A 15950-nucleotide genomic window follows, 5' to 3' on the forward strand; every position below is an offset into this window, starting at 1 on the left:
GAATCTTAGCTAGCTAGTGAGTTTTAATCACAGTGGCATTGAATCATTTAAAGTTAACTTAAAGGGGTTGTACACCAGGGCAATACCCCTTTTCCTTACTTATATTAAAAGTGATAGATGCAATTAAACCTGAAACCAACAACAAACATTTGAGAAACCAATGGAAAAGTTTGTAAGTGATTTTAAAACACATTGTTCAAGTAGAAGATAAACTGTTTATGATGGCTTGATTGATAGCCTCGAGAAAGGAAAAAAGATTGAGGGCCATACAGAAACACTATTAAAAGGATGAAAGAAACTAGGTTAAGGTAATAAGTCACATATATAATATGGTACTTTCTTCATGATGTAAAGGATTTTTTAAGGTAATTTTGACTGTTGGAGATTTCCACTTTACTCATTAACTTTCAAACCTAAGGTGCAGCTGTACTATATTTCAAAAAAAAAAAAAAATTCTTGGTTTCATTTGCAAAGATGTGGCCCTTATTGCAATAAAAACTATCAAGTAAAAAAGTAAAAAGAACTTAGTAAAATAACATAATTCTATATTTAAAAGGATAAAATTTAATCACACAGTTCAATAATAAATAGAAACTCAATGCATCATCATTAAATGGTCTCCAAAGAAATTTTGGGAAATATTAAGTCAGTAAAGTCAAAGATGCTTCTTTGTGAACATATTAAAAATTCTGTTAGAGCCCTAAGTTTCTAATGCTTATCTCGGGAGCCACAGATGCTTTAAGAGGAAAACTCTCTTTATACTCATAGAGCAACTAGTATTAAATTGGTGAGATAAAATCGAGTTAATGTGAGAAAGAGCACAGGGCTTACTGAGTGATCTTGGTAAATTTTCACTTTGATCATTTAACCTCTGAATTTCATTTTCATCATCTGTAAAATGGGTATATAATACTTTCAAGGGTTATTATAATAATTGGCGATAATGTACTGCATTTAAAGGTCCTTATCATAGTGCATGGGTTCCTAAAAAATAAGATTGCTCTAATTACTATAATTACGACTGACCTATGCTAGGTGCCAGTCTAATGACATGAATACATTGATTTTATCTTTATAACCTTGAACTACTTCTAAATCAGAAAGTTTCAAGAACAATCATAGAGGAGATCAATACAGCATTTAATAATAAGAATTGGCTTGCTCATTCTCTGGCTTCTAAAAGTCCAATAATGAAAAAATTGTAGAATTTTCAACAAGGAGGTATTAAATGGAGGAAAAGTATATCTATTTTTTTAAGTCAGGTTTATTTAATTTTCATAAAATATACTTTCAAACAATAAAAGTATACTATTAGAACTGTGAAAAAGAGATAAGTACTATTTATGACCACAAAAGAATACCTATTTCAGTGATTATCATCCAAGATGTAATGACTCAGTGTTATAGACTACAGATCAATGAAATGAAAACCAAATTCTCTTTCTCTTGTAGTCCTGTTTTAAAGCACCATGGCGGGAGAATTCAAATTACTTCTTGAAAAGTGCTGTCCGTGTTACTAGTCTCATATCCGACCACCTTGACTAGAATTGCTGAGACACAGCAGTTTTCTTCATCAAAAGAGAAATATTTGAGCAAATAGAAATATAAGATGAAACTCTAAGGTTATAACTTTGCCTTTCTGATCGTTTGGGACACTCCGGGAACTATATTATTTTGAGGTACCTCTCATTAAAGAGAGCTGGGTGGGACCAAAAGGCTCTAAAATCATTTGCGAAACAAATGACAAGACTCTTGATTAAAATGTTAATCCCTTATTCAATCTGAGAGTGAATGTTATGTCCTGCCCTAGAAGTGTTTGATCTAGCTCACTTACCAGTTTAATCCTTCATTAATAAGCAACATTTCCCCTTAAAGAAATAGGAACAATTGAAAGAACAAGTCACAAGGACATGCGAAGAATGCCCATTGCCCCCTTCTATAAATATGCACTGAACACGATGTGTTCACTGAGAATAAGCCCTCCTAGAGCTGTATTTGTATTTACCTTTGGACCTCACATTGTAGGGATTATAGTCTTCTTTAAAAAAATGAAAAAATTTGAGCAGGAGATAGACTTCCACCAGCTATTACTTCTACCTTGAAATCAGGTTTTGCAAATCTTTTCTGCATTTCCAGCAGTGAAGGAACATACAATCGAAGATGTGCTGTCACACAGTTTGAATGACTGACTTGAAGGACAATTACCTGGAAGATTGCTAAGTGAGAAGTGTTTAGGAAATTTATAGTTGACAGAATTCCTAGTATATGACAGGCCGTGATGAGACATTTACTTACTTTCTCTTAAATTTTACATATTTATTATTCCCATCTCAGCTTCAATTTCCTCATCTAAAAAACTTATCTAAAATAATACCTGCTTCAAAACACGCTTAATGGGGATTAAGTAGGATTTATAGAAAGGAGGGTAATTAATATTTATTGAAAACCTACTATGGGACAAGCACTGTGGTTTGTTCTTTCACATACTTTATCTCTTTCATTACCTCCATTTTAATAATGAGGAAAATGAGGTTAAGCAAAAGTGACCAAAACTCTTTCTCTCCAGGGGAAGAACCTCCACTAAGCACTCAGAAAACAGATATTTACTGAGTGCTTATGATGTGTCAGGCATTTTTTGTGGTTGTAGTGAACAAGATAGAGGTTCGTCTCAGAAAGGATTTTGGCATAAGCATCCAGAAAATGTTTGGGGATGAGGGGAAGGTAATGGCTTATAGGCAAGAAAATTCAATAGCATTGTTTTGGGCATTAGTAGATTTAAGATGCCAATTAGACATCCAAATGGTGAGAAGTAGGAGGTGGAGAGAGAAGTCTGGAGTACAGAGAGGTCTGGGCTAGAGATAAACCACTGTTGAGTCATCAGCACATAGATATTTAAAGCTATGGCACTGCATGAGGTTTCCTAGGAAAAAAGTATAGATGAAGACTATGATTTAGGGCAGAGAGCCTTGAGGCCCTGCGACATTTAAAAGTCTGATAAAGAAATACTCAAGAAAAGTACCACAAGAGTGACCGATGAGGTAAGTAGAAAGTCACATGAGTCTGGTGTCATGGAGGCCTGGAGAAAAATGTTTCAAGGAGGGAGTAAATCACTAGTAATGCTACTGTAAAGTCACAAAAAAATATAGAGAACTGACCATTATTTTGGCAAAAACAAGAAAGTGCCCAGTCTATGATTAAGTAGAAATTTTCCAACGAACTCTATTATTGCCGGCAACTTTAAAGAATCAGAGGAATTCTCTGGGAGTGTATATATAAAAAAAGGGGGGAATTAATTTAAAGGGAAATATTTTGCTGTTATGGATTTTAAAATAAACATAAAAATACTGATTATAAAATTTTTATTCCACTGCATTGTCATTTAAAATTACAAGAATTCAAGCAAATATCATCCACTGTCAGAAGAGATTCAGGGTGATCATCTACAGGATTTAGTGACAAATTAATGGCATCATGGAAAATTTTCAATTCATTAAAAAAAAGTCAAGTTTCATTTAATAATTAAGATAAGCTTTGTCTCTGTATATAAACTTCTCTTTGGCTTATACAATTCCATTTTCTCCAATTGGAAACTGTGAGGGATCCAATCCTACTTTCTTCATTGATACGGCAATATCAAACAAATAGTCGTAACACTCACACCTGTAAAAGAAAAAACAAAAAGAACTGAAGGTGTTTAGGGAAACAGCATTCTCCAACCCTAATAACCACATTTATCTTCTCCACCAGGTTAACCCTGTTCCTAACACATTTTTCTCAGTTGCAGGCCAAATTTTTCTTATTTTGTCTCCAATGTTATTAAAACATGAAAAGGAATCATACTGAGTCATGAAACCATATTAAATACTTCTCAGAATATAAAAGGGAGTTTAAAATATATTATTTAACTTAAATTTTTTACTATGTGCCACGTTTTGAAATAAATGTAGCAAATCATATAACTTGGGTTAGCTTTGATCTCCTGTCCAGCCTTAACCTCCTAGAACAAGATCTGCTTCTCTTTCTTTGTATCAAAGTGCATAACACCTTGCCAAATAATGACTCATCCAATAAATGTTTCTTAAAAACTGAATACCCAATGCAAATTAAATATCTAGAAATAATAATAATAAATTTGACCAATAACACACAAAAATTCACACTTCATTTAAAATCATATGACATATTTCGCTCTTTCACATTTAGAGTGTGGTGACTTGTCCCAAATGTTCTTTAATACTTACATGGTTTTAGCTTTTTCCCACGTTTCTCCCCAGACATAGACTCCGTGACGTCTAACCAGTACTGCACAGGAGTCTGGGTATTCATTCATTGCACGAGCCATTCGTTCTTTGAGGTCTTTCTCCTCAGGTGTATTCTCAATAATGGGTACCACCAACATATCATCATATCTATAAGACAAGCCATTTTTTTCTCATTAAAACAAATAAAATTATTCATATGAAAAATTTATAATTTTTGCAAGCAACCAGTTAAACGTTCTTTTTATATCTGGAAGACTACTCCAAATTATGAACAAGATGTTGCATGTTATTCTGTGTATCTTGCACAAACATCTGTATCAAAAGACACCTTAGGGATTTGGCAGGCATAATTCTAATCCTAAGTATAAATGGCAGAAATTTGTATAGGATACCAAAACATAACAAAGAAATTATCAAGATCATACAAGTATTTCCTTGAAGCAGAGACAATCATATTTTTAACAGATGGGAAATGATATCAGAATCAGAACTGTAGGAAGGATTAACAATTGAACTACTTACCAAGTATAAATTTTCCAATGATATAAAATCATCTTTATCTCTACAGGACCCCAAAGTGTCTCAGATAGGTAAATTAATAAATACAGGTGTGGTTTGGGATAGCAAGAAACTTGTGGAGATAACTTAAAGATATGATAATATTTTCAGAACATTTTTTATCTGTGGCATTAGAACTTTTTTTACTTCCACCTTATGTCCGTGAATACATGTGATAATATCAGAATATGTGTTTTCCTTTTTGTTACTGTAACATTTAAGCAAAAAACTTTGTACTGGTAAAGATTAAGTCTACCCCTGAGGTTATTTATAACTAGTCAAAACTCAGACATGTTTTCCTTTTTACATGACTTTCTCTTGTCTTGGTAATATAACATCTGCTTTTTCATTCCCTCTGTAGTGGCTAAACTTAACTCCCAAAAGTTCTAGCTAAAGTATTATCAAAAATTGCTACTTTAGGGCAGGTACAGGCTTAGTGGCTGTCATGTGTAACTTGGCCAACCATTATCATTAACAGTATGGAGTGGCTCGTTATTTCATTTAAGTAAAATATTCTTAAACGTGGAAGGAATCTTTCTATGTTTCCTGATATTGGCCTGGAGAACCATAAACATATTTTCCTCTAGCATATATTGAACAGTCAGACATATTTTCAGGGGTAAAATAATTTCACAGCAAAATAAGATCTGAAAGATAATTCGATCCAAGCCACTTATTTTACAGGTAGCCCACTAAGTAAGAAACAGAGACAGGATAGTCCTTTGACCATAAAACAGTGTTTTCACTCGACCATATGCATGTTGCTTCCAAATGGGAGGATAATTATATTTAAATATCGTAACCTCCTCTGATAAGAATTACATATTTGCAAGTTTTTTTTCCAAGATAGACTTAAAAAAATAGAATAGAGAATATCAAAAACTCTCCTTTCTTACTTCATTCAGCTTTCATTGCTCCTTCTTTTGAAAACTAGACTCTTAAGCTTTTCCCCAAACTCTGATAAAATATTACTGCCCACTGAACTATAATAATGAGTCCATTACTGATTTCCCAGCAAGGCTCAAATAGAATAGCAAAAGATGTCTCAAAAAAGACAGTGTTCTGGTGTTCTCTGCATTCTGAAACATGCAAAATAATATACCAAATATGTATGTTACGATCCATAAGAAATGGCATCTTTTCATTCATGTCTTTTATTTTCCACAAAATCCAAAGCTCTCTATTGTACTCTGTTCCTCTACCTACCCTTTCAACATGTTCTTCTGATCTATTTTTATTTTTTCACCAAAGCAATCAAATGCTGATGAAATTGATATCACACATAATGTCTTTCCTTTAAGACCCAGATATGGAAAAGGCAATATGGGACATTCTTTAGTATGTATACTTTCACAATAAAAATATTTAACTTTTGTAAATAGGTATTTCACAGTGCTGAGGAATGCTTTAGGCACACAACAGATACTAATATCAAATCAAATTAATATCTCGACACACTAGTTTAAACATGTATCTTCTGTTACATGTAGTAACAATAAGATATTGCTGTTAAGAACACTTGAGAAAAACTGGCACCTTTTCCTCTAAATAAGGCCCTTTAGGAAATTAAAAAGGTGAAGACTCAGAAGTAAGAGTGCCAATACATTCAAATGAAATGCTTAGCTTGTACCCGAGTACCGAGAACATGTTTCTTCACGTTACTATATTCTACATTGATGAATAATTACTACATTTTTGTGGGCTGGTGGATTTATTTGATTTTTATCTAGGTCTTTGTTCTATACTGTCTATGCCACTTTCCATACTGAAAAATTATAACAATATAGAGATCTACTTAATTGAAATAATTATAAAAATTTTATAAATATGAAAATATTCTAGAAATACTAAATTAACTCAAAACGAATTAAAACTTTGTCAGGGCTGAACCTTCCTGCAGACAAAGGGTAAAGGGGGAGATCTTGCTCTCTGGGTGCTTCAATATAGGGTTATAATCTTTTCATCTCTACAGAGGTCTCAGCCAAGGTTTTTTCATTTTGCCCTGACAAACATTTCATTATTCGTATTGCTAATAATTTACCAAGGCTGGGGTGAAAGTGGGATCGGAGGAGGAGAGGCATCTGATTTGTATCACTAAGAATAGACCTGAAAGTATAATATTAAGTGGGTTAAGATTTAACATAGATCCCACACATCTCATTAAATGCATAAAAGAAATCAGTAGCCTGTTTATCAAAAGAAGGAAAAATACTTTTCAAATTATTTAAGGAAAAATAGAAAAAAATACCTATAATACCCTCCCGAGGTACATTTCCTTATTCCTTTTATCATCTCTTGATGTGTAATTTTAAACTCCGGTCCTGGAAAGAGAAGGGTGGCCATGACAGCAGCTTTAGAGTGGGTATGAATCACTGAGCCTGCACCTGGAGGAGGAAGAAAAAAGTCATATGCTCAGTGAAAACTAAATTATACCTTAAAAAAGAAAAAAATATATATGTATACATACACATGCATATATATACATGCACGTGCACACACATTGATATATGGTTTTTGAACTTGTTTTTCTTAACATAGGATAATAAGTTGGAAGTATGTAGTAGGTAGGAGGGAGGTAGGAAAAGAGAAAAACTGATAAAAGAACCAGAAAGCAAAAAATTAAACTTTAATATTAAACTTTAATAAGACAATTCACAATACACATGCTCATGAAATATCTTTTAGATGGTCTGAAGTACAGCTATAATGGAGATCATAATCATAATAATATTACCACTTACTAAGGGATTCCTGTGTGCCAGGCATTGGGCAAACCCCCTTTATATGTGTTATCTCTTTGCACCATCACACCAACCATAGAAATAATTTTATCTCTTTCATTTAATGGTCAATTGAAGCTCAGAGATGTTAAATAACTTGTCCATGGTTCTCAGACAATAGTGGCAGAACCTGAATTTAAACCCAGGTCAGTCTTAAGCTTAATCACCAAGTTAGGCTTCATAGCACAGGTTATATCTTGGTAGCATAAGGGATAGCTGGGATTTTAAGGTATAGCTATAATTCCTATGCTATAAAATTTACTAATGGCTATTTTTTCTATTGGAAGTTTATTAGCTTCATGCTGGGAAAGATCCTTTATGCTATTAGAACCTGTTCCTGAAGTTTTATCCTTTCAGCACTGGCTGAAAATGTCCAGGAGTAATAGCATGATTGCTTAATCAATATTGATTTCATCCAGTGGCTACATTAAAACATGGTTCTAATGACTGTATTGTTATGGTTGAGCCAGCACTTCAGTTATAATTTCCTATTTTCACATTGTCCTCTAGGTTCAACCTTTCCAGGATGGTTTTCTACCACTATTTCTAGGAATTAAAATAAGACTCCTATTTTTATCACACAGCACATTTTTCAAAAAGAAAGGACCACCCCCACTGAGGTGAAGAAAAGGCCATGATTCTCCTTCATTTGTAAATTGATTTACTTCTACTATAAGTTCCCAGGGGCACAACTCCAACCTAAGAGTGGGAATCTGATTGTAAAAATATTTAGTCAGTCAATTTGACAATCTAATGGAGTCACAGTGACCTAGGTTGGAATTCTGGCACCAATACTCACTATCTGTTTAATTTAGGAAAATCTTCCCAGAGCCTCTGTCCTCACATATGTAAAATGGAGTAATAATGGACCTTCCACATGGGATAATGCAAAGACAGAATGGGTTATAACATATTTAAAGTTCTGGCATGTGATAGGTATCCCAGAAATGTTAACTACGATAATAATTACCATTAGAGGAGCCTACTCTGTAAATATGTCTTTATGTCAAATACATTTTCTGCCTACCTCTCATTGTGTAAGCATTCATAAAAAGAGGAGTACACTGGCTTTTTTTCAGATTCTTATATGGTGGAGGTCCACTTATGTCCTGTTCATTGATGTCACAAACAAACATGTCTTCAGGCTATTTAAGAGGGTGAAAAAGAAAAACAGAAGATTTATATAATATTAATTAGAAATGTCCCCTTTCTTGTATGTATATGTACACACACACACACACACACACACATATATGTAGTATATAGCAAATGCACAATGATTATATAGTCAACCCATATTTTAAATATTGATATAAGTATAGTTTATCTCTCAACATTTTTTTAGCCATTTTGAGAATAAAAAATATTTTCTACTAATATGAATATTCTCAAGAGCTGAAAAATCTTCCTTTAGAATTTGAAGAAAAAATTGATATGGAAAATCTAATATGTATGTAATGATGCTGCTGTCATTTCATCAATTTAGTTTCTCAACTTTGCTCTGTAATTTCACAACTATATTTCAGAGTGACTATATAAAAAAAATCATTATTCTAAGATGAGTGTTACAATTTTTTTTCACATTTCATAATATAAGAGGAAAAATATAGAGTAAAATTTTCTTATCCTCTTAGAAACTTAAGTGGTACTCAGAAATGTTAATCTCAATAAGGTCTATTATTATTCAACTTTAAGGGAATTACGTAAATCCACAGATTTTTCCTAGTAACACATGCATACTCTGGACTTATAACTTTCATTTGGTAGGGTTTACTACAAACTACAAGGTTTATTGCAAATATTTTATTAACGGAGCATTATGCCTTAGATAGATGGTAAGTATTATGTGTTTGTTTTAAATAGACTTGGGGTGTTATTCTAGCATTAATATAGAATGCACCTTCTAAAATTTCAAAATACGCTTTTATAACTTTAAATTGGAATAACTTTGCTATTATTAAAAAGGAATCAGCTTGGTCCATTTTGAGACTCTCAATCTGATTATCCTACTGTCCTAATAAAGATAGTGTTACAATGCTGCAAACTCAGAATTCCTTTTTATTATGTCTTAAGATTGCGCTATTCACTTTTGCCTTCTAGAGGTTGAATGAGAGTTCAAAACAGACTGGTTGCATGGAGAGTACTTACCACTTTAAAAAAATTTAATAGTTATCCAACTAATGTCTGTTGATTAGTTATTTAAATCACCACAATACAACCACCCTTCAAAACTAACATTTCTTTTAAAATTAATTTCATTTCATAAAACAATAGTCAAGTAGAGAAGAAAAGACATTTGGGTTTAAGAAGGATCCCTTTGCGGTACCTGAATCCGTTCCTTTTGCACTCCTGAAGGAGCAATGTAGATTTCGTTTCTGGGAACACAAAATATAGAAATTGGTATTTATTTAACTCTAATGTTCTGCTTTTGCACAAAGAAAAATGTATCCTTGCAGTCCAACCATTACTGATTACTTTATAAATCGAGTCATATAAGTAGCTGCTTGATTTAATTAATGATATAGGCTGTATAGAAAGATTACCCAATACTTTAATGACTTTATAATGCTGGTGACACAGTAAAATGTTGATAATTGCTTTTGTTTTCTATGTTTTCATATTCATTTCTTTATTTCTTTTTATGGGGGCAAAATCATTGGTAATCAGGCTTTTATCTGGTTAAGAGAAATAAAATCTGCAAACACAAGTCTTTAGGATGAATCTTTAAGCATGAATAAGCAGAGTTTATCCTAGTACAGTGGAATACAGTTATTCTAAAATCCTATCGGGAGAAAATACGTTCGCAAGGAGTAGAGGAGATATCTATCTTACAAGGAATCAGGTTAAATTTTACTGTTTTAAATGCTCTTATAAAACATGAAGTTCAGAGACCTCTACTGGACAGTTTATTAAATTATTGCAGTATTATTACAAATAAGCATTAACACTTGGCTACTTTTTGGGTAGAACAGTGTGCTTCCTTTTTTGAAAAAAACAAACATCTATCTTGTGAAAATATTCAGTAATAAAGCTACGACAACTGCAAAAAGTTAAAAATATAAAAGGCATGGTTATAATCTGAAGATCTCTCTACTACATACAGAATGTTGTGTTATACCCTACCATTCGCCTCAAGTTGCTCTAAAATTTGATTAATTTCAAAACCGTCTTTAAATTCTCTTTATCTTCAACAAAAGTCCTTTGGCTCATTTATCAGTTTCATTTGCTGCCAGAGGGTACCAAAGAGCTGCCACATACCTGCAAACGAAGGAAATGCTAGCACATGCATGTTTCAACTTCTGTCACTGAGGCATGGACACACGGACACTGAATAAATATTAACTGTTTCATAGTGAAAATGAGGATGACAGCCTGTATCGAATCAAGCCGTCAAATGTAGAGTCAAAATGCAGAGCTTTACAAAAATGTAAAGTAAATTAAAAGTTCCTTTAAGGGTCCAGTGGTAAATTAAGGTCTAGAAAATAAAAGCTTATGATAATGGGAGTGAAATTCAAAGCACAGTAAGTAACATTCAAGCATTTGTTTTCACAAAGTTGCTAGTGCTTTAGAGCTTTGTTGCATAAGAAAATAATATCCTACTGTTAAAAAAAAGGCCCTTTACAAATACCAGGAATCCAAATCTTTTGTCCTCATGTAACATGGAAGAAACTCTAGAATCATGTGTGGTACATAGTCTAATCACCTCCACTGGTAAATGGACTTGTAGGTCTTATGTAGGAGAAATTTATGCAGTCCTGGGAACAGACCCAAATAAAGTAAAAAACAGTCTGCTACTAAACAAAATTTATCTACAAAGTAGGAAAATCCAAGGCATTTATTCTGTTCATCTAAGTAATTTGGTACACCAAATCTGTTTTTACTATTGCCTTTGTAAAACAGAAATTAGTTTAGACTTTGATCAACCTTGGGTAATTAAAAGATTAGATAAATGCATTTTAGAAAAAAATATATTTACACCTACAATGAAGGAACTATCTGGATAAAAATACGAAGATGACAGAGCTTTTATTCTAGGAGGGAAGCATGCCAAACACTAAAAGTAAACTATTTACTTGGTGCTCTAGGCCACAAACAAAAAGCATTTTGAATTTCAAGGTGTTTAGCTTTGAATTTATTTCTCTATACTCCCTGCTCTTTCACTATATGGTAAGCAGGGAGACAAAACCTGGGAGTTCATAATACTATTTTTATTTACTGTTGAGTCACTTTAAAAAAATCATTTGTCTTATTCTGCCTTAATTATCTTGTCTATAATGTAGGTTTATTAATTTTAATTCTAATAGCATGCAACAGGATTAGCATCTAACATAACAATATTACACTCATGAAAACAGGAAATGCTAAATGTGAATGGTAGGGTCCCGACATGAATACAATGGCTGCTGAGTATCCTATAATTGCCTTGATTACTGGTCTTTTCTTGGTCTTCCATTTTCTCCTTCTGATTTAACTCATATTTGTCTTTAGTTGTATTTTATACACATCTTTTGGTACCACATGTCAGTAGCATAAGCTGGAATGGTATCAGCCAAACCTTGGAATCAGTAAATACTTTTATAATCCCAAAGAGTTTATTGTCAGTATTATTCCGGAAACAATCTATTGGGTTTATACTTCAGTCCAAATTTATTTGCTCTAAGCATCAGACAAAGAAGACGAAACTTTCACTAATAACATGAGAAAAATGCTGCTGACAAAGTAGTTGATGTGGGTTTAGGAAGTTATTTAAATATTAGGAAAAAATTCAACATTTTACTACAAATTACCCATTTTACACTGTAAAGTACAAATTTAAAAAGATTCCAAATACAGTGCCATAAATTTGTGGTTGTTTCCACTGTGACCTCCAGGAGGAGCTCCTCACCCATTAAGAATCTAAGGAAAAAGCATTTCATACACATGATGCAACTTGCCTGTAAATTGATTACAGTGCTATAAAAGCCATATAATTTTAAAAGGTGATAGTGTTTTAGGGTGACCAGACACAATTTCAATATATGTATTAGTAAAATTCTTTTAGAAATAACATAGCATTTTATGTCTTTATGATTAAAAATATTCTCTCTTGAGATTTGCAGTGGCCCCTTATCTGCATTCTACTTATTATCTGTATTTTATTTTTAACTTTGTTGTTTTTTTTTAAAGGGCCAGTTAAAAAAATGGTTACTTTAACAGTTTGGTAGGAAGCTCTATTTTGTACATATACAAACTATTTTTGCATATGCAAATAAAAGGCAGTTAACTAAAGGCAATGTTTAGAATATGACTTATAAATAATACGGCTGAGAAACCAACACTGGGACTCAACTCCTAAATGGATAAAACAACAACAAATATTATTTTCATAGGACTTTGCTGGAAATAGGTCAACTTGAAAGTTTTGGCAAAATAATATGAAAGCCTGCAAAATGCTGAGTTGACATGTCAGCACTGGGTTGATGGTAAGAGAAGAGGCAATCATGGATGTACAATGAACCACATGGAAACGTGACCTTTCCAGACTGAGTGCATCTCTATACACATAATTGTGATAGTTGCTGACCAAGGCACCTCCTGTCATTTCCCACAGTTCAATTAATATTTCATGAGTTACTTGGTAATTTAAAGCAGATGAAATTACAACGGCATCATCTTGCAGTATGCCATGAAATCCTTTTTGTTCAAAGTGGTCTGATTATTTTTCACACTTTATTCCCTTTATACAGTGCAGCCTCTTTGGGGGCATTACTATATATACTCAATATTATATCGATATTGTACTAATCAAATTTTGTTAAAGAAAGTGAGTAGGATAAAGAAATAAATCAAATTATTCAGTGCAACATTCAGCCTCCAGATAATATTCCTTAAACATTCACTACAAGAGGAAAAACACTTGAGAAGATGAGATTCCACAACCTCTACTTTTATTGTTAGTGAATTACTTATTTCTTCATCCTCTTGGAGGAATGACATTGAATGAATCTAATGAACAATTAACTGCTATTTATTCCTTCTGTTTCGAGTCCAGTACCTCTTGTTTTGTCCTCTGAGCAACGTGGACCATAGGTGCTATGTCCTTTAACAATGACACACGAGTTAGAATGAGTTAGAAAGGCATATTGCCTTTCTTTTGATTAAATAAAATATAATTTTTAGGATTTTTGATGTTTAGTAATTTACATTTAAGTGATTTCAAAATATGTATCTGAACTTTTGAAAGAATTCCGTCTACCTAGAGGAGACCTTTTACAATTCCAGACATAGAAACATATTGGCAGCATGTTATTTATCTTTGGTACTCCAAAGACTGGGGATCAAATTATTTTGATTAGAAACTGTTTCTTAAATCCTTAGGTATTTCCTTATATCTGCAACTTTTGCACTCTTGTTCCACTCAGTTATGCAAATATCCATTTCTCCAAGTAGAAATGAAATACCTTCAGTATCACATAAAACTGTGTATCAGTTGTTCTTTGGACATAATGAATGCTAGATTCTCTGAGGTCTACCTCTATGATGAAGTCCCAGAAGTGAAATCAGCCAGAAACTTACCCATACTTCAAGCTAATTCCTCCTCCAGTCCCAGTGACCCAGCCCAAATGGTAAAACTGTTTGCAAAGCTCTGGGATCAGGTATCTTGGATGTTCCTTATCCTTAAAAAGAAGACAATGATTTTAAAACTAGACATCATTTTATGAAGTGACTATTCTAGCTGACATCTCTATTAAGAAGCCAACTGGAGGAAATTTAAGAAAACCTGCCATGGAGAGAGTACTGTGAGAGAGGAAACTATTATAAAACATACTTTGTTTTTAATGTTTGGAAAGTGGATCTACTATATTTGGCGACCTGGAATTATTCAGTATAGGGACATGTAGTCCAACACTATGGAAAAGGCTGCAAGAAAGAAGAGGGGAAGTGCCCAGTACACATTACGAAGTCTCTACTGAAATGCCTAAAATAGAATCTAATGCTGAAAGGAACAGGCTTGTCATCCAGTACATTTCTTTACACTAGACATCTTATTCAAGTAAGGCACGATATATATGATATACTGTGATAACTATTTGTTCATATTCTGTGTGTTGGTTCAATATTTTTATTCTAAAAATGTATTTTTTTTCATAGTGATTATTGTTTTCTCTTATTACAAAAGCAATATGTAGTCATCATGGAATATAAAGTCAAGAAAATAACACAGAAAGAACTCACTCAGAAACAATCACAACTAATACTTCCTGGGCCTATTTCTATGAAGCTATGTGTGTATAGAAACATATGTACATATAGTGGGATATATACATCGAGCTTTATTCATATATTTTTATTGAGGTAAAACTGACATAGAATACTATATTAGTTTCAGGCATACAACATAATGATTCGGTATTTGTATATATTGGAAAAATGATCAGCACAATAAGACTAGTTAAAATAAAGAGCCTTATTTTTATTTTTCTAATAATTACTTCTTTAAAAAAAATGTTTCTCTCCCCTTTTTAAAGTTAAAATTAATGAAAACAAAAATAAAGAATTCCTTTTTTTTTTTTGCCAGTATGAAAACAACTAAAAATGCTGAATAAATTATTTTTTAAAAGATTTCCAAATACATTGCTGAACTGTCAAGGAAGTAAGGTCTCGCAGGGGCCATAAAAGAAATGAGAGTAAGCCCACCTGGAAGGGAAGTGAGCTCCAAAGCTATCATTTCCCTGAAGGTATTTCCAAAACTCTGGTGACCTAGAGCTTCGATTGTGATAGCTATGCCAGCCACTAGAAACGAGATGAAACCAAAGTGCACTCAAAATGGGCCATCTAACAGAAAATCCCTACATACACTTGAGACCCCATGGAGCTATATCCTCCAGATAAAATATAGCCACTGTGCAGAAAAGTATAGCAAGGAAGTTTGCTTAAATAAATCTTGGCACTGGGTAAAGGGGAAAAAATGTCTTTGAATCCAAAGAGGGATTATAATTGAAGAGACTGAATTTTCAGCTATTTAACTGGATTTTTAAAATTATGGTGTTTTTCCAAATGCACTGTTAATATTTGATATATCCATTTAAATATTATGAATGATAATTTGATGGAGTAGACTTCAAAATATAAAATTAAGAACATGGGAATGTTGAAATTTTTTAAAGTTCTGATTCAACACAGGCTTAGGAGTGTTAACTTTTTTTTATTTGTGGGACTTTGGGTTTCAGTTTACTTATCCATAAAATGAGAAAATTATAAGGATTAAAATGAGATATAATGGATATAAAGCACCCAGCACAATTTGTGACACAATGTCAGTTTCCTTCTCATTTTAATGAGTTAAAAATTCATGAATTAAAATTAATAG

The 15950-nt window shown here is 32.8% G+C and overlaps 1 protein-coding gene across 1 annotated transcript in view; it reads right to left on the reverse strand.

The window, feature by feature from the left end:
- Positions 1-3342: 3342 nt before the first annotated feature.
- APIP (APAF1 interacting protein) overlaps positions 3343-15950 on the reverse strand; it is a 21627-nt gene continuing 9019 nt past the window's right edge. Inside the window, exons 2-7 of the mRNA XM_011356813.2 lie at positions 14156-14256; positions 9927-9975; positions 8628-8745; positions 7069-7204; positions 4242-4409; positions 3343-3660 (exon numbers count right to left, since the gene is read on the reverse strand). Coding sequence (XP_011355115.1) covers positions 3561-3660; positions 4242-4409; positions 7069-7204; positions 8628-8745; positions 9927-9975; positions 14156-14256 — 672 coding nt within the window. The 3' untranslated portion in view covers positions 3343-3560. The remainder of the gene's footprint in view (positions 3661-4241; positions 4410-7068; positions 7205-8627; positions 8746-9926; positions 9976-14155; positions 14257-15950) is intronic.

This window comes from Pteropus vampyrus, unplaced genomic scaffold (genome assembly GCF_000151845.1).
Source record: "Pteropus vampyrus isolate Shadow unplaced genomic scaffold, Pvam_2.0 Scaffold31, whole genome shotgun sequence".
Lineage (NCBI taxonomy): Eukaryota > Metazoa > Chordata > Mammalia > Chiroptera > Pteropodidae > Pteropus > Pteropus vampyrus.